General features: G+C 36.8%; 1 protein-coding gene across 1 annotated transcript in view; it reads right to left on the bottom strand.

The window, feature by feature from the left end:
- The window catches only part of cdh12b (cadherin 12b), a 211,178-nt gene that overhangs the window by 22,070 nt on the left and 163,723 nt on the right, over positions 1-25,385 (bottom strand). Inside the window, exons 7-8 of the mRNA XM_055175812.2 lie at positions 14,196-14,449; positions 9,154-9,290 (exon numbers count right to left, since the gene is read on the bottom strand). Of these exons, the coding sequence (XP_055031787.2) occupies positions 9,154-9,290; positions 14,196-14,449 (391 nt within the window). The remainder of the gene's footprint in view (positions 1-9,153; positions 9,291-14,195; positions 14,450-25,385) is intronic.

The raw sequence follows: 25,385 nt of genomic DNA, 5'->3' as shown, positions 1-25,385 counted from the left end.
TATTTCTTTGTAGGCTTTTGATGTGGGATTGCTTTATGTTTCTGCTATGGAATGAGTAATTCGATGTGATAATGCTCACTGCTTTCAAACCAAATGTAAATGATGCTTTGATCACGTCATGAAGAGCTTTTACAGTTTGATTCATAATCTGAGCACGAGAACAACAGTTTTATTTTAACTTTATAATCAGGTCCTTAAACCTGGGTCAGATATTTCAAACAAGGGTTTTGGATTCCTCATTTTATTTGGTTATTTACTTCTGACCTGTTGGTTTTAGTTTAGTGTATCTAAAGACATTGTAGTATTCAGATACAGATATCTGTATTCACTGTCTCACAGGTGAACATGACTGTGGCATCATCAAAACAATTGTCTCAGTCGATGATGTGAATTTTGGGCAGGATTGTCTGTTTGCCCAACCAATATAAGACAGGGATGGTAACACTTTATTTCGAAAGTCCACTTTAGACATTTTACTTATTATAATACTAAGTATCAACTACCAATCTTTACAGTATTAGTAAACTGTCTGCTTAACCCTATAACTGTCACCGCCCCTTTTGAGTGGGGGGGTGAAAAGGTGATCTGCATGTTAAAATTACTATAACTCTGGCATTCTTTGGTTTAGAAAATCTTGGTCTCTTTTTTAAGAAGACAATTTATAGTTTTACACTGAGGTGTTTGAAGTTGTAAATATTAAATGACAAAAAAGTTATACCCGTTTAAATTTATTTTAAATAATAAAAATAATGCAATAAAGTATATACTCTCTAATCAAATGTATATAAAAATTAAAATGTTTTACTCTCAAAACACCACACCAATAAAGACACAAGTCTCAACTAGTTCTGAACCAAATTTTAGGTGAAAATAACAAAAAATGAAGTTTCTGTCACACTTTTAGTGGTTTTACCAACCAAGGCCACTAGGTGTCAACGGTTAGTTGCAATATCTTGTCACAAGTTAATAAATTACTGTCTCTGCATTGTGTTTAATGCAAAAAGGTTTTGAAATATGAAAACTACATTCTTAGAGCTTTCCAACGATATATAGTTTGTCAAGATTTTTGCAGATTCATATATTCATTTTGAAGAATATTAGAATTATGAATATATACGAATTCATATGGACTCCTACAGGGTCAGTGACAAATAACAAAATGACTGTCGCTACTAAATTTCCATCATCAAATGGCCTTGAAATATGAAAACTACATTCCTAGAGCTTTCCAACAATATATAGTTTGTCAAGATTATTCAAGTTTATAGGGTATAAGCGTTATAAATATATAATCATTTATATGTATTCCTATGGGGTGAGTGACATTTAACAAAATAACTGTCCCTATACAAATTCTATCATCAAATGGCCTTGAAATATGAAAACTACATTCCCCGAGCTTTCCAACAATATATAGTTTGTCGAGGTTATTTCAGGTTAATGGGATATTTACAAATAAATATGTAATAACATTTTGGGCCCACCTGTTGGTCTGCGACATTTTAGAAAATGACTCTTACTACATACTTTTTTTTTCAAAATGGTGTTGATATATTAAAACTACATTCTTAGAGCTTTCCAACGGTATATAGTTTGTCAAGATTGATGTAGGTTTAGACTATGTAATTATTGTTTTAAATATGTAATGCCAAACGTCCCACCTGTGGGACAGTGACAGTTATATTAATATCTATTAACACTTTATTGTGATGATTCCTCAACGGACATTCATCTGTATTTTTGCAGGTGCATGTCAACTTATTCCACTAACCCTAACCTATTCCCTAATCATAACCCTTTCAGTCTACTAATACTCTAATGACAGTAAGTTGACACAAATTAATAAAAGTTAGTTGACATTTAGTTGCAAAGTTATTTATAGTTAATAGAATGTCTAAAGTGGACTTTCAAAATAAAGTGTAACCCTAAAGGGTAATAACTTTTTCTAACTAAACTGTTTAAAACATTTTTATACCAAGCTGACTGTGTTGTAATTAGAATCACAGTGGGGATTATGTAAATCAAACGAATCCATGCATTTGCTGCCCTAATGGAAACTCAAGAAGTTTTCAGCGTGCGCAACAAGCGCTGCGTGTTTTATAGCCATGCTGACTCACACTTGCCTCAGCAATTTTTACATTTTAGTACAGTGAGTTATGAAATTCCAGAACATCTGGAAATCCACCTGGCGTGACATTAACACTGCTCACAAACACAAGAGAGGGAGCAGGAAAAAAAAAACAAGAAACGGTGGAATATGTGCTGGGACGCTGTTAAACAGCTGTTCCCTACACCTCATAATCACAGTTTCTGATAGTTTTAAAAGCCTGTGGGCATGTTTTACAACACTCCATAAAGATAGTAAGCTTGTTACACATTTCTGGTCTATAGAATTAGTGATGGGCATTTATACATTTAAGCAGTGTTGGGCAAGTTACTGAAAATTTGTAATTAGTTACAGTTACTAGTTACTTCTTTTAAAAGTAACTGAATTACTCTACCAGTTACTGTATATTAAAAGTAATTAGTTACTAAGAAAAGTAACTTTTAAGTTACTTTAAGTCTGCTTTTTAAATGTAAATATGAACAGTACTGAACAGTCAAACAATAAAATGATATGGATGGGCTATTTTACATGTAAGACTCCAATATATCACATACTGTAGGAGCCTATTTTGCTTTAGATTCAACCTTTGAATATTTTTGTTAGAAATTATCTTAAAGGCGGAGTCCACGATGTTTGAAAAACGGTTTGGAAAAGCAGACGGGCCAACTACCAAAACACACTTATAGCCAATCAAATCAAATCAAATGCCGGGTTGCGTATGTGTGGGGCGGGTCTATCAACAGAAGGTCCAGATCCTATTGGGGTAGGGGCGTGTTTGTTTAGGTGATTTCAAATATCAACATTGGCTTTCAAACATCATGGACTCCGCCTTTAATATGTAAGCTTAGTTTATTTATGTATATCATTTAGACCATTTAGACAAATATTCTGTGTGTTTACAAAAATATATAATGTGTTAAAATTGTGTAGTGTCTCTTTAAAAATTTGGAGACAATTGAGTCAACATGTCATATTTTCTAAAATTTTTCTGATTCCATATTTATTTTAATAAGTTAGAAACGTCTCCGCTGTGTCCTGCTGACAGGCGCGGTGCGCGTGCAGCAGCTGACGCAAATTATGGGTCCTCCGAAGGTTAGACCGTCTCATTTCAGTTCTCTTTGCGAACTTCTGAGCGCCTTGAAAGACCGAGTGCTCACCTTTCATCGCATGCTTAGTAGGGCACAGCCCTTGAATTGGAACACAGCTTGTGAAGCTTGCGGCAGGGACTGCGCTCTTTGGTCGTATATTGTTTCTATATTTTTTATGTTTGATTAAAATGATAAACAAGATTAAAGGAAGATATTTAATCAGAAAACGGAGTAGGCTACGTGGATTGTTTTGTCGGACGGACACAGAGCGAGTGGATTGTTTGTTCGGATACGGAGAGACTGAAACTTAAACTAAAAGCGAGCTCAAACATACTATGGAGTTTTAACACGGGTGTACAGCGCAGTGTGAATATTTTAGTGGAAGCAACAATCGCGGATCGTTCTCTTCCATGAAGCCGATGTAAACATCTAAGAATATATGAACATTTCTCAGATTTATTAATTTTGTGGACTACAAGTGCAAGTTGATGTCATAATGGGATTGCTTGACGAAGATAATTTACAAACATGAGACCGGATGGATTATGACTTGCGCACAATTTTTTAAACAAAGGTATGTTGTCCCGTTTAGATTTTTCATGTTCTTTCTATATGCACTGTCAGCTATGATGAAGTGTAATGATTCATTGCACCGCCAACCACGGTCCTGCGACGTCAGATATGTCTTGTCTATTTTTTACAAAATAGAGTAACGCGAGTAACGAACTCATTTAAATTTCAGTAATTGTAATTGCGTTACTTGATTTAAAAAAAAATACTTTGTTAAATGCTCGTTACTGCTAGAAGTAGTGGAATTACAGTAACGTGTTACTCCCATCACTGCATTTAAGGTCTGCAAATATATGGCTTGTTAAATAAGTTCTGTAATTATGTCATTAACAGCTCCAAATGTTCAAAATGGGCTAAAAGTTTCAACAACCCAACTTTTATGCATGTGCAAAGCTACACATTTTTTTAAAACAAAGTGGTGTGTGGGTTATCCAAGCAACTAGGTTATATGGTTTTAGCTCGCATGACCCCTATATTATGCGACCCCAGGGGCGCCACTACCAATTTTGGGACCTATGAAAAGATAAGAGGATGGGTCCTCTACTAGAGGTCTTCACGGGTCTACTTAAATCCTAAAACCCGAGGTATAATATTAGCGGTATCGAGTATCAGTATGTAATTGAAGGTGTTTTTGCCAAACAGACCAGAAAAGACCCCAACTATCTCGCATTTGTGCCTCAAATCTTTTTTTCAACCCCTCCTCTGTTTGCCAAGAGCGCTTGCAACATCATGTGGCTGGTGGTAGGTTAATTTGCATTGGGCCAACCTGTCAATCAATCTGCCCATGTAGCAGTGCTTCGTCTTCAGAGAATATAGTTCCCAGTATACTGTTAAAAGATAGCTGTGTCTCATATCACCTTGTTATTTGTACACGGTGTGACTATACAAATCACAACACATAAATAGGAAAATGTTTGCGTTATTTTGTCACTTATTGGGAGCAGTTTGCAAGCTGGAGCCATTCACTTGCAGTCTTTGTGCTAAGCTAGGCCAGCGGTGGGTACATCAGACAGAGTTAAGGGCTCGTTATAGTCGTGCGTAGGTCTTACGGCGTAGCCGCGACGGCGTAGGTTCCGCGTCGGTTTTCATTTATACTTTTGCGTCGTACTCCGCGTCGACGTGCAAACACATGCGCAAACCGCTGGTAGGCAGTATCCACGCGTGTAACCACAGTAGCAGCGCGATCGCCAGAGAAGAAGAATCTTGGCAAGTTAACCCACAAACGAAGAAGAAACCGCAACTTGTTGTGTATGATTTGAGAAGACCAGCAATGATGGAAGTAAATAAACAGTGACTTTTGATGCAGTTTGAGTTAAATCACTCCTCAACTTGGCTCATCTTTGTTTTCACCGTCGCAAACGGAAATACCTATGACGCAGTTTGTATTACCTGACGGGAGGGGTTATGGTGGACCAATCACAGCGCTTGCGGTCCGCGAAGAACTGAGCGCTGTTAAAATTTTTGCGAGGTGCACGTCAGGGTACGCAGAGCTACGCACAGGCTACGGATAGCCTACGCCGTAGCTACGGCGTAGAACTTACGCACGACTATAAATCGCCCTTTACAGCACGCACAGAGATGAGAAAGGTATGTATGGACTTATCTAACTCTGGGGGATACGGTGAATAAGCTTAATTCCCTAAATCTGGACGTGTTCCTTTAAAAGCTGCATTTACAATATGTAAGATGAGTTATGCTGGGTTTACAAAGGCAGGGTGACAAATGTGTTTCTAAGAGTGTGTTTAAATGATTTGATCTTGCACTGATGGATCACAACAAATCCCAAATCAGGGGTGTCAAAATCGCTATTAAAAAGTAATTTGAAATGATTATTTTAGTGCTCAGTATGCTTAAAAAAGCAAACAGTGCAGGAAAATGTCTTTATGAAAATGCCACTTTTTCTCTTGATTTAACAGTGCATATTATTAAACCATGCAAAGTGCTAGACATCTAAAATCTAGACATCAAAACATATGAGCAAATATCAAGATAACATAGTCAACCAAATGGGACATTCCTACTTCCGTACTTATACTTTTTTTTGTTCAAAGTCAAACGACATCCAGGTATAAGTTATGAGCTCAAACTTGCTCTCTGAGTTCAACAGGGCTGTCGAAACAGAACGTGTGATAGTGAAAAATACATATTAATAAGTACGAGGAGTCTGACACATGGTGGACAATTCCCACAGCAGAACTGAAGTGAAGTTTAACAGCCCTGACTTCTGCTGGTCTCTCCCAAATTAGCTCCAGAAATCACCATTAGCATTTCACCAGCGTAACCTTGAGAGACAGTAACTAATAACCGTTACCATGGCGATAGCAGCTCAACTTTTAATGACCCCTCGTCCTCATTCCATCTTAATGAATGGAAGTCGGCACGTTTGTAATTTTGATGGAGTATCACAGAGCCTCCAGGATAATGACATTGGTGACTTCTCAGCGGATCTGATGGCTTGATGACGATGGATTTGCTTATATGTGGTGATATTATTTACTGTATGAGGGTGTTTTAAGTGCATCAACACAATTGAAAGAACGACATGTCTGATCATCTTTCAAAAGCTTGCAATATAAATCTTTTAAAGTATTGATTTTCACAACCTATTTCATTTCTGAAATCTGGTGTATTTTCTGATGAAACAGGATACTGAATGAGAAAAAACTTTAGAAAGGGCCATGATTTTCCATCGATAACTGATTGGATTGCAATAACGAATTACAAAATCAATTGCATATAAACAGAAAAGTGCATTAATTAAGAAAACTGGGTTAAATATGGACAAACCCAACCATGTAGGTTTAAATTAGCCAATGCTAGTTGTTTCAACACATGTTTGGGTTAAATATGGACATTTGGTTAACTCTTTCCCCGCCAATGACGAGTTATTTCGAGTTTTTATGGTTATCTTTAATACCATGATTATCCACTAGATGGCACTATTACCCAATTTATACAAAAACTGAAGCAAAAATTATTTCTTAATTTTACACTCCGTGTATGTTTTGATAATCGTTCTGAATCTGATCTCTAACAAAATTCTTTCACAAAAATGCAATTATTTCAGCTTTTTGCTAAAAGATACCCATATTTAGAAGTTTATAAGCAGAGAAAAAATATAGGATGAAACGTTTTTTTCCCATTTTGTTGGTTTTTGTTTGTTTGTTTATTGTTTGTTTGAAAGCAGAGGGTCTGTTCTTTAATTTGATATACACTCACCTAAAGGATTATAAGGAACATCATACTAATACTGTGTTTGACCCCCTTTCGCCTTCAGAACTGCCTTAATTCTATGTGGCATTGATTCAACAAGTTGCTGAAAGCATTTTTAGAAATGTTGGCCCATATTGATAGGATAGCATCTTGCAGTTGATGGAGATTTGTGGGATGCACATCCAGGACACGATGCTGCCGTTCCACCACATCCCAAAGATGCTCTATTGGGTTGAGATCTGGTGACTGTGGGGGCCATTCTAGTAAAGTGAACTCATTGTCATGTTCAAGAAACCAATTTAAAATGATTCGAGCTTTGTGACATGGTGCATTATCCTCTTGGAAGTAGCCATCAGAGGATGGGTACATGGTGGTCATAAAGGGATGGACATGTTCAGAAACAATGCCCAGGTAGGCCGTGGCATTTAAACAATGCCCAATTGGCACTAAGGGGCATAAAGTGTGCCAAGAAAACATCCCCCACACCATTACACCACCACCACCAGCCTGCACAGTGGTAACAAGGCATGATGGATCCATGTTCTCATACTGTTTACGCCAAATTCTGACTCTACCATCTGAATGTCTCAACAGAAATCGAGACTCATCAGACCAGGCAACATTTTTCTAGTCTTCAACTGTCCAATTTTGGTGAGCTTGTGCAAATTGTAGCCTCTTTTTCCTATTTGTAGTGGGGATGAGTGGTACTTGGTGGGGTCTTCTGCTGTTGTAGCCCAAGGTTGTGCGTGTTGTGGCTTTACAAATGCTTTGCTGCATACCTCGGTTGTAACGAGTGGTTATTTCAGTCAAAGTTGCTCTTCTATCAGCTTGAATCAATCGGACCATTCTCCTCTAAGGCAGTGGTTCCCAAACTTTTTCAGCGTGTGGCCCCCCTTGTGTACGGTGCATTCCTTCGTGACCCCCCAAAGAACATTTGTGACAAAAAACTGTTATAAAACTCAACATTTTAATAAAAAAAAAAAAAACATTAAATTATACAAAAAAAGTAGTGATTTTGACTAGTAGCCAATTTTTTTAGGTTTAATTACACAGAATTAATGATAAATTAATGTATTTAATAAAATGTAATAAAACTGGGCCCCCCCTGGCAACATCTCGCGGCCCCAAGTTTGAAAACCACTGCTCTAAGGCATTTTCACCCACAGGACTGCCACATACTGGATGTTTTTCCACACCATTCTTTGAAAACACTAGAAATGGTTGTGCATTAAAATTTTTGGATTTCAACCAATGAGTAACTGAGCAGATTGTGAAAAACTCAGACCGGCCCGTCTGACACCAAAAACCATGCCACGATCAAAATTGCTTAAATCACCTTTCTTTCCCATTCTGACATTCAGTTTGGAGTTCAGGAGATTGTCTTGACCAGGACCACACCCGTAAATGCATTGAAGCAAATGTCATGTGATTGGTTGATTAGATAATTGCATTAATGAGAAATTGCTAATAAGTTCCTAATAATCCTTTAGGTGAGTGTATTTGTATGTTTATATATTTTGAGAAGAACATTTTCCTAGAAGGCATTTTGTGAAAATCACAAAAAATGCTGGCGGGCAATTTAAAAAAAGGCTGGCGGAGAATGAGTTAATTTACACCTTTTGTAAATATTTTACCCAACTATGAGTAACAAACAACTCAGCATTAAAACTTTTAAAAAAATTGTCAAAGTATGTATCCCAGCTGACACTGTGGCTGTACCCTTTTAAAACCAATTATGTACCTAATTGTACATATAAGGACCTTATTGAAGGATACTGCTCCAGTGATCAATTTTTCTAACAGTGTAGAGTTCATGATTTTGAGGGTTTTTTAATTTGTTTCTATGAAATTTTCAATGTAATGCAAGTCTCTTGTATAATTGACCGAACTAATGAGAATCAATTAATCTGCCAGGAGTGTTAGAACGTGGGAATACATCAATTGTTAAATTTAGGAGGTCAAGGAGACGGGAAAGTCAGTGTGGTAATGATACATATTTCAGAAGAGTCATCGTATTTTATGAACGCTCGTAAAAAAGCCCACAGACTTAATGGAATTTGCCACTGACTGACTGCACCGCGATCGGGCCGTCGTAAATCAGTTAGCGAGAAACACCCACATATTAAAACAATTGGATTTTTATGATTCGCTTCTAAGGTTTACAGCTGTACTTACTAACTTTAGTGGCCACGACAGAAATGTTGTGCTGGGCTATACTCTCCCTGTCCAGAAGCTCATTGGTTGAGATGGTTCCTCTGACGGGATCGATGTCAAAGAAGCTGTCCAGATCACTCTTCCAGTCAATGGAATACCTAAAGAACATAGCAGAAAACGAATGATTTATTTTATATGAACATATGACACCCTGTCTAATCCAGGCTAAAGTCTTATAATCTAATGATGAGATCAACGTTTGATTTCAATTATTGAATTGATTTTAATCTTTGACATGATCTTACTCAGTTTGCAGCATTAAATATACCAAGCATATATAGTTATTTTTTACATTATGTAATACTGGTTTTCACAGACTGAGTCACGTATGAATGGATTAAATTCTGTATGTGTTGGGTCATCACTTGGTCTCCACTGTAAAAAGTTAACTGAAGTAAAGCTAGTTGAGAACAACTCTGGTTAGAGTTGCAGTAGGTGCCTTTCTGAAAACTATCAAAACCAGTTTAGTACCATAAATGAAGATAATAATAGTCATTTCATTTATACTCTTTAAAATGTGTTCCTAGCTCAGTGGTAGAGTATTGCCTTAGCAGTGGAAAAGGTCATGGGTTCGAACCCCGAGTTCACAGTATGTAATGCACCGTAAGTCACCACTAAAAGCGTCTGCCAAATACATAAAGGTGCTACATGATGTCATAGAAGAACAATTCAGTTAAAAGTGCTTAAAAGAAACATTTCTTATATTTTTATTTTAAAAAACTATTTTGTTTTTAACAGAAAGCATTTAAAGGGATGATGCACAATGAACATTATTAAAAGCTAGATTTTATAGTTTACAAAGTTTTAAATATGGATAAAATGCCTACAGAATCGCATTGATTGCCCTCAGAAGGCCGACTGCAGCTGTGTGGATTACTTGTGTGAATTTTTTGGGGCTTCTCTAGCCCTGTTTACTACCATTATTAAGCTTAACGTGTAACTAAACCCCTGAGTCAGAGCCACCCATTGGCAATATTTAAAAAATGCAATAAAAGTGGGCAGACCCCAACGGAGATAGAGGGGACGAACTGAGCTTGTACCAAGGGTGTGGCAAGATCGTAACAAGGGAGTGGTGAGCTTGAACCTGCTTACATCAAGCGGTACCGCAACATCCAACAGGAAAATTCAACTGCAGTAGCCACCGTTCAACCTGAAGAGGGCAGCACTCAGACGTTTTTACACCATATATTGTAGCATTGAAACACTTTATACCCAAATGTCAAAAAAGTTACTCAAATCAGTGAACAGCACTAATAAAGCCCCATTCTTACAGATCATTAACTAAAAATGTTGGTTTAGGATTTAGTTACTCTTTAAAAGAGACATTTTCTAATTTAACTCCGATTGTGTGCGTCTAAAAAGAAGATGGTCATATGTGCACTCACCTAAAGGACTATTAGGAACACTATACCAATACTGTGTTTGACCCCCTTTCGCCTTCAGAACTGCCTTAATTCTACGTGACATTGATTCAACAAGCTGCTGGAAGCATTCTTTAGAAATGTTGGCCCATATTGATAGGATAGCATCTTGCAGTTGATGGAGATTTGTGGGATGCACATCCAGGGCACAAAGCTCCCGTTCCACCACATCCCAAAGATGATCTATTGGGTTGAGATCTGGTGACTGTGGGGGCCATTTTAGTACAGTAAACTCAATGTCATGCTCAAGAAAGCAATTTGAAATTATTTGAGCTTTGTGACATGGTGCATTATCCTGCTGGAAGTAGCTATCAGAGGATGGGTACATGGTGGTCATAAAGGGATGGACATGGTCAGAAAAAAGCTGGCAAGGAAAGTGTTAAGTAAGTTAAAGGATATTAAATGTAAATGTTTTCCTATGGCACCATACAGCCAAAAATGGTTCTTTTATGACATTGTGTAGTACTTTTATTTCAAAAGTGTGGCTGGTAATGTACAACCTATACAATGTGCACTGCGTCTCTGGATAAAAGCATCTGCCAAATGCATTCAGAAAATCAATAGACAGAAGTTCACAATAAAATGCTACATAAAGCCATACTTTTTTTATTTTTCTTTATGGTTCCATAAAATAACATTTAACCCCTGAAGAATCTTCAGGATCTTCAGACTATGAAAAGCTTCTTTTAAGAACCTTAATGGTTCTTTGGGGAACCAAAAATGGTTCTTCTACGGCATCACTGTGAACCTTCTGTGACACAATATTTTTTTCAACAGTGTATAATATAACCATTTTCAGTCTATTTCCTCTTCTCTGTGATATCGCACAGTGCTCATTTCATTTAAATCAGTCATGCAGCGGGTTGGCATAAAATATTACGTACTCTAGTGAATTGCTATCTGTGGTCCAGTTTTAACCAGCTGTTATCATAAGCTGTAGTAATAGCCCAGCAACCTTGTTAACAGACCCCATAACCACTCTCATGGGGTACTTTACAAGTGTCTTGCAGAAGCTAAGCACCACAGTATGAATAAATATGAATTCACATTAAGATGGTTCGTTGTCAAGCTTCTTCAGATCTTATAACTGAAGCATCTTGACGTTTCCGACTCGTTCTTTCACGAATGCTTTTTGCAACCTTCTCGACTTTGGTTGCATTAATGCAGGTTGTTTATTTATTTGTAAGCTGACCTAGAATTGAGGTAAGAGAAATGTTGCGACTGCGACGGCTGCTTATTTTCTATATTTCAGATCCCGGCTTGGTAAATTTACCCGAAAGGTGGTCGACAAAAATACATCTGAGGGTTTATTTGCATTGGAAAAAAGCCTTTGATGTCGTGATTTTAAATTGTTAGGGGGAGTCAGCTGCTATAGGAGCAGAATGCATATAAAACAAATCATCAATTTGTGCTGATTTTAATACAGAATAGATGCAAAAAAAGGTTCTTGTGTGCATGATAGAGAAAACAGACCGGCATTGGTCATCATAAACTACTTTTAATCTGCATTTGGCCTTCGAGGGCAGAAAAAAAGAGATTCGGAGGCAGATCACGCAGTCCTTTTTAAAAATGTTTATTATACAATCTTCATGTTTTATTTGATCTTCAACCAGGCAATTTTTTTGCAGCAGAGTTCAAATCAATGTTTTGCAAATGTGTGCTTTTCTCAGAATCACAGAAATTTCCAATTAGCTAAACATTAACCTTATTTATACGAGGAAAGCCTTTAAAAAAAAAAAACGACAAATGCTGTTGCCTCAGAAAATTAACAAAAAACCTTCAAACTGATTTTCAATATGCTGCTCCATTAATCTTTACAAGATTACAAAACAAACACACTGACGAACAAATTATTCATTGTGGAAAGTAGTTAGAGGTCCGCTCGACAGACCCTTGTCTATACAGATCGATGAGCCAAAACATTGCATTTGTCTTGTTTTACCAACTAACATAACTCTTTTCTTTTCTTTTCTTGTAGGAGGATATCAGTAATGCAGTCTGTCTGCTAAATAAATGAAATGTTACCTCGTATAAGCACAACAAGACAACAAGGGTCAATATGTAATCAATACTGTAATAACAAATGCACATTGGAAAATAAATGTACAATTTTAGTGACGTTGTGCTATATTATAAACATGCTGGTAATATCATTAATAATTATATAAACATTACAACACTAATTGACTTTTAAGTCAATGGAAAATAGCAATATGAAATGAAGGCCGAACCCATGACATTTCTTAGTGAAACAAGATATTCAATAAGAAAAACCCACAGGGTGGATTTCAGGAACAATTGATCGGCTCAAAAAAGTAGGCTAGGCGTTACATACCAAACTGGAGCCATGTGGTTGGAGAGAAATCTATGATTTGTTATTGAATAACATATACAGTATTATAAATAACATTTCTCATCTCTGGATTTTTTTTATCAAACTTGTCGCAATGAGTTGTGGGATTGTCCTCTCTGCAAAAGATGCTGCCTGGCGAAAATATCATCCTAGTATATCAATACATTTTTGTCCTTGTGGGACTGTACGACCTCCTTTGAGTGGTTTAACCTAAGAAACTATTTATTTTGTGAACTTTTTGACAAATTTGTTCCATCAATTTCAGAACTGTAGTTCGGAAAAGCCCTAAAAAGCATTTGGAAAAGCGGCAAAACTTTCGAATTACGGGGCACTTTATCTGTTTTGCCTCCTGCATGGAGGCCACATGTGGTGGACGCAGCTTTTAAAAGCTTTGTTTTCCTCGCACGGAAACTCATCAGGGACTATTGTTTCAGATGAGAAAGTGCACATCTCCATTGAACAATGTCAATGTTACAGTACAGTGTTTCTAAATAATTAATCAAGAAAGGCAGAACAAAAGGACAGTGTTGCACTTTCACAAACACAAATCTTTCCTTTGTCCATTTTGCTCACTTATTTTGTTTGTTTATGAATATTTCATCCGGTATAATGTTTGATGCACGAGGCTCTTGGGTAGGTTTGGGACCCCGCAGTGGTGCATCAATGGTCTTTCTTCTTGTGAAACTTTAAAAGTGATGTTTTAAAGTGTAGCTTTATAAAATAATAGACTATAAACCTAAGTTAACTTTTAAACATCCATCTGTCAGCTAGTTATTGTTTTGTGGGGATAGTGTTATGTGTCTATTTACAGACATATAAATGTACGCTCTCAGAAATGAAGGTACAAACGCTGTCACTGGGCAATATAGGGTGTACTTTAGTACCTCAAATGTTGGTACTTTAAAATTTACATATTTGTACCTCAAAGGTATATACTGTATCTGTACCCAAATAGTACATATTAGGACCCTTTTAAAGGTACCATTATTTCTGAAAGGAAAAGTCTTACAAGCTACAAAAATATAAATTAGAAATATAAATATATCCATATTTATTTCCAAATTGTCCATCCTATTAATCAAGTAAGACTTTTGTATGATCAAAGAGGGGTGCCCACCCTTAATAAATGACGCAGACCAAGTGATGCCCCTTTCAAGGGCACAATATAATTGCTTGTTACTTTAGGAAAACCAGCAATCCTCTGGATTATGTGTGCTACATTAGCGTACCTGACCGGACTGTTTCCCGCATCCAGATCTTGTGCTGTTACAGCTCCTATGATTGTGCCTTGTGGCGTATCCTCGTAAACATCCATCGTGTAGGAGGATTTGCTGAAGACCGGAGGCTCATCCACATCCAGAACATTTATTTTTACAGTCGCAGTGTCTTTAAACGGTCCGAAACTGTGAAACCGTGGATCCAAGTGTGGGTTTGAAGCCTCCACTTTAAATGTATAGGCTTTCTTTGTCTCATAGTCCAGTGGCTGAGGAGAGAGAAATAACAGAGAAGACAATAAAGAGAAAGTCAATATTTCAATACTACGTAACAATTATTCATTTCACTAAATTAAAAGTCAACGTATTCAGCCAAAAATATATTTAAGTTTATGTACAGTAAAGCAGTATCCACATTTAATCATTCTTAGATATTTTCAGATATTTTAGCTTTTGAAATTGACTTAAAACAAACCCTAGGTTTTTATCAACGTATTATATAAGCAACACATGTAATCATATTTTCCCATTACAACAAATTACCCAAACAATAAGATTAGATTTAACTTTATTATCATTGTGTAGAGTACAGGGCCAGTAAAGGTAAAGAGCAAAAGCAATGTGCATATAAAGGAATTTAAATAGATATACAATAAAGTTTTAATGGAGTGTAGAGATATGAGGTAGAAAAGCATAGACCACATGACCTAACAGTGCAAATCTGACATTATGTTAGGTCATGAGAGATGATTTGTTTTTAATATGAGGATACAGTAACTTCCTTCTGTGAAATATGTATTTTAATAGTGAAATTAAAGTAGGAGTAGAATTGTAGTTATTAGTTTTAATGGTACTCAAGCAAAGTCACAATTTCCCATAATAATATTTAAGTATAATGAAGTACAATTACTGCTGGTGGTGATGTCTCATAGCGAACACAAAGCTCTACATTCAGGCCTTATAATTTATTTATTTACATTTTTATCATTTGTGGAAATGTCTGCCTTTGATCATTTTGATAATGCAGCTCTTTCTCTGATCTCCTGTGATGATGTCAGTCTGTCTGGAGTCTGAGGGAGTTTGTCATGATTGCCTTTCAGTCATGTCAGACAAACAACACACTCCAAAAATTGTTCTTGTGTGCTCCCTGGCATATTTTTTTCTGGTTTTACTCCCCCTCCCCTTATTTGGGGGTATTTATTTATAATCTGTTTCATACTAAAATCCCAGTTCTTCCAAAGCTTGCCTACACTGTCAGAAAAAATAGGGCAGTACACTTTAAAATGTCCTAAGATGTACCATGAGGCAGTGGCCGAGGCTACATAAGGGCCAGGGTGGCACAAACTATTTTTCGTGGGAAAGCCGACGAAATCACGCATAAATGATAATAATGTGTTTAAAGCACACCGCGGAACTTTTTGGCCACTAGGGGTTGCTAGACATGTATTTTTCACGGCTAGCGCCCCTAAAGGCCACAAGCGCCGCAGCACTGTCGCAAAGGAAAAGAACTGGCCAACCTTAAAACTAAACTAAAAACTTAACCTTTAAAACGCTAAACGATCAACATTTTGACGCATCAGGGAGAAACGCAGTCATGTTACAAATTTCTGATGAGGAACTTGTGGCAGAAGCCATTTCTCATTCTGAAGGTTGCAGCCTCCGGATGTCGTATTTCTAAGCTGCATACGTCATCAAGACTGTCTTATTTCAGAATATTAACAATTATAAAGTTGACTATTATACTTAGTTAATCGTAAATTGTTGCAGTATGCTTATGACTTGCGAATGTAATGCTCAGTTTACCTTAATAAACCAGGCTTCATGACGTATGCAGCCTGCATATTTGACCTCCGGAGGCTGCAGCCTTCCAATTGAGAAACGACCAGAAGTATTTCCTTGCCTTTTTCCAAACAAATATTGTTGCATCGTCTCTCTCTCCCTCGCCACCAGGATTTTCCGCAATGGCGCTCGTATTTCCTCTTTTGTGTGAAAATTGTTGCTCCAAATCCAAGTAAACAGATGTCTTTAGGTCTGCCGCTTTGTAATACGTCATGTGAGTGACAGCGGAACGCAGCAAATGAGGAAGATAGAAACGCCCAGATCTGATTGGTGAATGAATAGGGTTTGGTTTTACACTGTGTGAGTTTGAGCAAGTTTGACTGCTATAGCATCCTGGATTGTAATGTAAATACAGACAGTAAAAGAAAGGTAAATACGTGAATGCAGCATCTGAATACAGGGAACTATATGCAAGATAATCGCCGTCATTTATAAAGAAGATCGCATTTATGTATGAATCAAGATTGTGAGTTTATATAAAAAATTGCCTTAAAGGGGAATCAAACCCGGGTCGCCCGTGTCATAGGTCCGTGACACTAAGACGATGCCACAGAGTCACATAATAGAAGTTGCTCTCTACACTCCTTAAGTAGCCTCCAGCAAAATTCACGTTAAAAAAAAAATTGTGTGGAGGAAGTGACGTCTGCCGTAAAGCAGTCGAATTTTGTAGTTTTTTTTGGTGCTCTGGTTACTGCCAGAAACCCTAAGTTTTAAAGTACAAGTAAAAGCAATACAGACCCCATCAGGCTATGGTAGACATGTCATTCAACCTATTTAAAGTCGATGTACTATCACAAGGGTCTTGAAAATTTATTATGAAGGTTGAAAAATTACATGGTGTCGCTTTAATAATAATCGCTCAAATATACATTCAGAAATAAATAACTAATTATATAGAAAATTTATTATTTGCACATGTTTCTAAACCTTGCAAATGTTAACATTCAAGCGATTTTAAACAATTTGAGCACAAGATGATGTTAAAGGGACACTCTACTTTTTTTGAAAAAAAATTCCAGCTCCCCTAGAGTTAAACATTTGATTTTTACCGTTTTGGAATCCATTCAGCCGATCTCCGGGACTGGTGTACCACTTTTAGCATAGCTTAGCATAATCCATTGAATCTGATTAGACCATTAACATCGCACTTAAAAAAAACAGAGCTTCAATATTTTTCTATTCCTATTTATGTCGTACCATGGCTGAACTGGGTGCAATAATATTATGCAGTGCCTGAAAATAGTCCCCTTGTTTACTTTCAATAGCAGGGGCACTGCGTAATATCATTGCGCCTGCTGCAGCCATGTTACAGCAGCAAAGTTCTTGATTATTACGCCAGATTGAGAGTATAGTTCCTAGCCATATCTGCCTAGAAAATCGCAACTTTTAATTTTCCGTCTGTCTTAGTACACGGTGTAAAAATATCGAAACTCTTTGGTTATTTAGAGCACAATGCTAATGGTCTAATCAGATTCAATTGATTATGATAAGCTATGCTTAAAGTGGTACCGCCAGACCCAGAGATCGGATGAATGGATTCTGGTAAAAATTAAATGTTTAACTCTACGAAAGTTGGAAATTGAGCATATTTTCCAAAAAGGTGGAGTGTTCCTTTAAAGTGAGCTGTTTTCTGTGCGCACGGACAATGGTGCAGACGCGCACACGTAGGCTTAATTGACACACACTCATAAGGGCACACGTTTCAATGCATTTCAATGCATCTCTATGCGATATTCTGTTTGCGAGATGCAAAATTATCTTAAGATACCACAGTCTTGGCAAGTATTTAAAAACAACAACAATCATATGTCTTAAAATGAATGCAAACAGTTCAGAAAGAAATCAGATTTGTGTGTCAGTATGGATCCGTGCTTATTCCGTGTTAAAGTGGCAGTACGCTCAAAAAATCTGCTTATGTTTTTGTCATTATGTTAGTCAAACAACATAAAAGGAAAATCACTTCCGTGGCTTTAAAAGATTCATTTTATTTCATTTATAGAATGAAGAAGATCGTCTTATTCATTTGATTCTATTTCTGTTTCTAAATACTACAAGTGTTATACTATATTTGAAGAGTTTGGTTCCAAAACGCAATAAATCCATTTTGACAAATTTGAGTAAAAACGTGTTTTCTATACCAAGAAAGTAACAAGATGAAAACCACTATTTTCTGTTACAAACTTTCACATAGCATCTTTAGGTTATAAAAACATAAAAAAATCAAATCCATAACTTGATTTTCAAAGATTTATTATAAAAACGGATAATTTTTTCCACAAAATGCAATAAATCCATGACAAGTTTTTATTCAAAATGCTATAAATCTATTGAATCAATATCCTATGTAAATGTGCATTCATCTTTGCCATGTTATATTCATTTAGTTGACTAGTTGTACACACTAATTAAAAATATAAACATTAATGTCAATCAAAACACTTACTTTTTGATATTAAGAACACTGTCATTGCTGCTGTTATACTTGACGTCGTCGCTTAACGTTTTTCACAGCGATCAGCTGTAAAATGTTTTGGTCCTGCTCGATTTTCGTTGACTTTGAGTAAAATTATGGAAAGTTATTCATAAGATCCCCTGGGGTCAATGTGTTATCATCAAAGCAGCACCCGTCTCCCGAGTGCCTCTGCGTAAATTATTAGATGTTGGTGGCTTACGTTTCTTTCCCGTCACAGAAAACCATCACAGGTTTATCAATGCTATTAAAGTATTATTTTGTTTTTGTTTATTTGTTGATCACGAAGTACAAAGTAGATGAGGAAAACTAGGATTCCGTGTACTCAACGCGCCGCCATTGTTTGTTTTCATTGCAATGGTGCGCTGCAATCTGTGGAGTGGATTTATGGCATTCTGTAGAAAAGGGGGAGTGGCGTTTATTGCATTTTGGGAAAAAAGGGAGAAAAGATGACAGAATAACACGGCATATATTGGATTTTGCGTAAAATTAAGAAATTACTTTTTAATACTGACCTGATATAATACTGATTCGTTTTTTTCAAAAATGGCGTTTATTGCGTTTTGGAACCAAACTCTTCATTTGTAACTTTGTTCTTTTCTTTTTTCATATGCCCATAATTTCTTATTTCCCTTTTTTGCTCTTTTGAAAATTATTCGAACCATGACTCAAAAAAATGTAATGTAATCAATTTAACCACTATATTGTAAAATTATGTAATTTTAGAGTTGAGGTCCATTCAGTTTAAAATGTCTGGCCTCGCCACTGCCATGAGGTACACATATGTATACATTTGGTACCAATATGTACCTTTGAGGTATTGATGTCTCTTTGAGGTACTTATATGCAGGTACTAATATGAACTCTGCAAAGGTATAAAGATGTACGTTTTAAAAGGGTACCACCCAGTGACATTTTTTTGAAAGTGTATCGTTAGTATCACAAACAAGTGTTTGTGGATGTGTGGTTGCATCACAAAATAAATATGGGTAGAGATGAAAATCATATACTGCATAATAATATAAATCATTATATGATTTTTATTTTTATTTCATATTATCAGAATTTTTCTCTCTCTTTCTCTCTCTTGTTTAGTGAAAGATAAAAGGCAATATCTGACTTGTATGCTGTTTCAGCCATAAGCAATTTAGTTTGGTAACGCCTTCAGATAAAAACAAACACACCAGCTATAAATGACCGATTTTCAAAATAAATTAAATGGTGCTAGTTTGATTCCCAATTAAATGAGAGTGAAACTTCAAAAACTGCACTTGCTAATGAACTGAAGTTCCTGTTGATGTGAAAAAGTGCCATTGTTTGTTCTGAAGTCTAAAGTTTCCACTGTTGTAAAAAATATAGACAATAAGCTTGTCATGCCTATTTTTACAGTACATTGCATCATTGGGATCCAACTCATGTTATGTGAAAGACATTCATCTCATTATTTAAACTCACCTACACACTAGAATATGGCCTTTCTACAAGTGCTTTAAACCAAATGGGCAGACTGGCAATGAAACTTCCTCCATTTCAGAAAAAAAGGATGTATGAAGGTCTTCTGCCGCCTTTGTTATCCAAAGCATGTGTAGGAGTTTACAGTATTTCATTCAAATGGACATTAAAGAACTTGTTGCATTCGTCATTCTCAGTTTTAAACAAAAGCTATAAATTGCACTCTGACTGCTATTTCATGTACTTATTGTCCATTGAGTTCCTCATAAATGAAAGTTTAGTGATGCTCATATTGAATTATGGTTGGATCTTCACTTATGCATTGCTACTAAAATGATTTACAGATGTTGTGAGACACAACATTTTTATTTATTTCCCCCAGAGTCTGTTCTCAAGGTCATGTGGTGGTAAACTACTGTGGCCACACAACAGATTTCCAAGGGAGATAGATATTAAGACAAAAATTGAAGCATCTGCCTCACCTCAGGACCAGTAAGGAGGTCACCCAAAACAGCTGGCAAAGCAGCAAACAAAAGTTTTTGAATACACAGCTACTGTACACATGGCTGAAAGTATTGGAGAATGATGTTTTTGTCAAATCATGTAGTTGTACTAGCAAACCAAACCTTGACTTCTTGGCACTCATAGCAAGGTTATGAAAATTGGAAATGTGCATTCATGCAAAATTTATGTTGTATTCTTTCCTTGCATTCTCATGTTACATAACAAAACAACGTTTGATAGACTTTCAGCCTTGAACCTGAAGCACGTGGGCCGGCGGTCCATCGAAATGACAAATAATAAGAAAGAAGACAAATGAATTGCTCCTCTTCTTCTCTTTCGTGTGAGATGAACGTAACCAGAGCGATCATATGTTTTTTAAGCATGACTGATGGAAAAGAAGCGCTCCATTACTCCACACCCACATTCCCGAATCAACACCTGCTCTTACTATGAGGTGCATCAAAATCCCATTTTAGTTTTCGCGACAGGTTGTGATCCAAGGTGGAGAGGGTGAACCAGACGTGGCGTCTCTCCCTCTGACCGTGTCTGGTATTGATGGCGGATGGACATGAATGGTGATTAAATGTCAGAAGAAGCTGCAGGATTATCGGAGGTGAGGAGGTTTAGCCATAGAAGAATGTCAAGACCATCATTGCCCTTTTGGTATATGCCAATGGCCACATCACCCCAGTAGCCTCGGCTAATGACTTTACAGCAAGACGAGGAATTAAGGGTAAGAGGGAGACCAAAGAGAAAAAGACAGAAAACATAATGACAGCAACTCATAGGTAATTAAATGTTTTTATTCAATCTAGTTATGATTGAATTAAATCAAATATGAAGCTTTACTTAGCAACAGTCCTTGACCATGAGCATTACTGTTACCGTGGGTTCACACCAGCGTGTTTGAGGCATCAAATTTGCGTCTACTTCGTCTAGTTTTCCGCATGAACATTTTGAGTTTATTCGCTTCATTCGTGCGTGAAATTCTAGTCATCGAGACATTCACACGGAAATTCGCATCATGGGAGGGGCTTCTGCGACTCCGCTCCCTTCCTGTAGTCACGTCACTACAAAAGGAAGCTCGTGATTGGTTAACGCAGCAACTTTTTCTGGCAAAGTTCACATTTTGTAACTTGTTTGTTTGCCGCGGCAACGCGCCATTCGCGCGAATGAGGCAAAATCGCGTTTGCCGTGCTTAATGCCTTATTCGCACTGCGAGAGCTCCAGACGCGCGTCAATGCGTCTTCACGTTGACTTAAGATTTAAATCACTCACGCTTGATGCTTCTACTGTGGCTGGTGTGAATGCAGCATTAGACCGCAATAATATATTAAATACTGTATATGTTATATACTTTCTGTTATGTTTTATCCTTTATTATGTTAAAATGTTTGAGCCTGAGTTTTTGCATTAACTAAACATTGTAATTGCATTAACTCTTTCCCCGCCAGCCATTTTTTTAAAAGATGCCCGCCAGCATTTTTGTGATTTTCACAAAATGCCTTCCAGGAAATTTTTCTTGTAAAAATATATAACATACAAATATATTAAATGAAAGAACAGACCCTCTGCTTTCAAACAAACAAAAAAAAAACTAACAAAACGGGACAAAATCGTTTCATTCTATCTATATTTTTTCTCTGCTTATAAACTGTTAAATATAAGTATATTTCTTTAAAAATATTTTTTTAGCAAAAAGCTGAATTTATTGCATTTTTGTGAAGGAATTTTGTTCGAGAACAGATTCAGAACGATTATCAAAACATACACAGAGTGTAAAATATATATATAACGTTTTGGCTTCGGTTTTTCATAAATTGGGTAAGTGCCATCTAGTGGATAATCACAGTATTGTAGATTAACATAAAAAGTATTCATAAAAACATTTTTTAGGCAACTGTTTTCTCTTAATTGATGAGATAACTTGTCAATGGCGGGGAAAGTCTGATTTATTTGTAAAGTCTGATTTATTTGATGCTATTTAATGATAGGCACTTTTATACACCAGTCTTCCTTTGGCACTGATTATTGTGTCAGATATGTTTTCTTATTTTCCCACGTGAGACAAATTGGGTGTATGTTGTATGGCTTTATGTATTTGTAACAGATGCCTTTGGTCTGAGAATGTTGCCTAGTTGAAGGCTTTTGGGAACGTTAATCAACACCACAAAGATCAAAGGCCCGAGGAAAGGTGCGAGTAGTTCAGGCGGGTACGTGCATGTGTGCGTACGTGAAGGAAATACTCATTTCCCTCTCTGTGCGAGCGCACACCGGAACGTTACCAGAACAAAAGACGCTTTAAATTCATCACTTCATGCGGTTGAATCCTTTGATATGGTAATGTGCTCTCTCCTTGCACTGGTGTGAGTTCCAACGGAGAAATCGAAAACGATCGGCGCCCAGGCCATCGACGCCAGTCGTGGGAATTGAATAATTGTGCGGCTGATCCTGGAACAGGCAACATCCATTGTGTAGGTGCGAGCGCTCGGAGGCCCTCAATGCAACGTAAATACGTCAGCAGATAGGATCCTCTTCATTATTATTTCCTCAACGCTAAGGGGCTTTTAGAAGCGAGAGTTTTTACCGTCGCGACTTCAAGTTCCCCTGGAGAATCTGCGGAGAAGATGTGAGAACTCTTTGATGTGAAGTTCTCTTTATTTCTATGAACGTGTGGCATTTGTGTTCATTCTCAGCAACCAATAGGAGCTCAGACACTTTGCTCACACAGTCAAACGGTGAATTATTTTTTATGTAAGAAGATCTTGGTGAAATCAATAGCTATTATTAAAGTCAGCGCAATAATCCCTGGGGCTTTTCTGCACGATATCAATATAGCAGCCGATTAGTATGCAGAACTCGCTCGAAGCTTTTCATAGTGTAATGCACTGTGCCTTCAACTAAATAAGATTACAATGTGAAGCGCACCAAAAAACTCCTTTCTTGTTGTTACAATCTGCCTGTTAGCCACGTCCTGTGAAATAGCTCAGGGTTTATCAGGGTGTTTCCTTAAGAAGGTTGTTTTATCTGTCGGTGCCCGTCTGACACGTTCCCCTTTCGGAGGTCGAAATAGAAAAATACATTTTTAATAATAGCTGGATCTGTTTGAGTTGGGAAGCGTACTAACTGCAATTCAGCCATTCTTGTGACAGAGGGATTAAAAAGCAAGAAATGGGAAAGGAAACGTGGAATGAAGATTTAGTTTCTGGGGATGTGCACATGTGGCTGTACAGAATTACTAAGCCACGTTTTTTTCGTATATGTCAAATGCACCACTAACTTGATTAATATATGGAGGATGAATATATATAGGCTGTTCCCACTATGTACACATCCCTGTTACATTCGTCTTAATATCGCGAATGAATATTGAAATTACAATTTTCAAACATATATCAGATTCGTATTCATATTTATTACACTGAATGCATTTGGTGTGCATTACGGTCTTAAATCATGCTTAAAATATGCTTGATAGCCTGACAACATGAGAGGTCATGTAAACATACATTACTCTATATCAGGAAGTCAAAGTCATGCATCTGCAACCAAAGATCCCCCCCACTATATAAAATATTTTCTCTACTAGGGTTTGGTTATTATGTCCCTGGATGTTATGTATTTCATAAATGAAAAATTGTCAATGTAATAAAACTGTGGTGAGCGAACCCCGGGTGGTTTGTAAGTTGATGAAAAATCACAATAAAATCATAAAATGTATATAATAATTTTCAAATAAAAAATCTAAATAAAACACAAAAATTGCTGGTTTTAGCTCATCTCCCAGCCTGGTTAACTCATTCCCCACCATTGACGAATTATCTCGTCAATTAAGATAAAACATTTGCCTGAAAAAAAAAGGGTATTTTTAAAGAGTTTTTATGGTAATAATCTGTAATACCGCTCTTACATAATTTATAAAAAAAAAAACTTAAGCAAAACATTATTTAGTAATTTTACACAACGTTTATGTTTTGATAATTGTTCTGAAATTGATCTCTAAAATTTAGCATTTTTGAAGAAAAATACCCAGATTTAAGAGTTTATAAACCGAGATGTTCGTTGTTTGAAAGCAGAGGGTTTGTATGCTTATTTCCCTGCTGAAACAAAACAATAAAACCATTACAGAAAATTCTAATGGTTTCCATTAAAATACCAATAGGAACCATTAGTTTTTACCATTAAAACCACTACACTGTAGTGGGTTTTGGGCCATATTCCATTAGAACCAATACAATTCCCAATAAAACCATTACAGAAAATTCTAATGGTTTTATTGGGAATTGTATTGGTTCTAAGGTTCAGTTTTTTCAGCAGGGATATTTTAGGAGAAAATTTTCCTGAAAGGCATTTTGTAAAACTTTTGTGAAAAAAAAATTGCTGGTGGGCAACTTTAAAAAAATAATAAATGCTGGGGAATGAGTTAAGATGGTGTAGCAGGCTGTTTGGACACAGGATGGAAGATCACCTGACCCACCCACTTAAACCAGCTTGACAAAGCCTGGCCAAGCTGGTTGGCTGGTCTTAGCTGGTTTAAAATAGTGGAATCTGGTCCTTTCAGCCTGGCAAGGCTGGTCAAGCTGAGCTAAGACCAGCTAAAAAAAGTGTCTGCTAAAACTAGCCTGCAACACCATCTTAACCAGCTGAAACTGGCTGGGAGACCAGCTAAAACCAGCCAACCAGCTTAGGGTGGTTTTAGCTGGACTTTTCAACAATACAATATACCATGAAACTGAGAACTGGTGCAAAACGGACAGATGTGTATTGTGTACCATTAGAAGAAAATAGCCAGAAAAAAATCCCAGCAAAATACTACTGATAAAAACCTTTAAAAATAAATGTTTTTAAAGTTAAACATGCAAGCGTGTTATGAAATTATTAAAATATTTACTCAACATCCCAGGAGGTACTTTAAATAAATAATTTAGGTCAAGGGGGTT

The sequence above is a fragment of the Misgurnus anguillicaudatus genome, chromosome 4 (genome assembly GCF_027580225.2).
Source record: "Misgurnus anguillicaudatus chromosome 4, ASM2758022v2, whole genome shotgun sequence".
NCBI classification, from domain to species: domain Eukaryota; kingdom Metazoa; phylum Chordata; class Actinopteri; order Cypriniformes; family Cobitidae; genus Misgurnus; species Misgurnus anguillicaudatus.
This window is presented reverse-complemented; position numbering and strand designations above follow the sequence as displayed.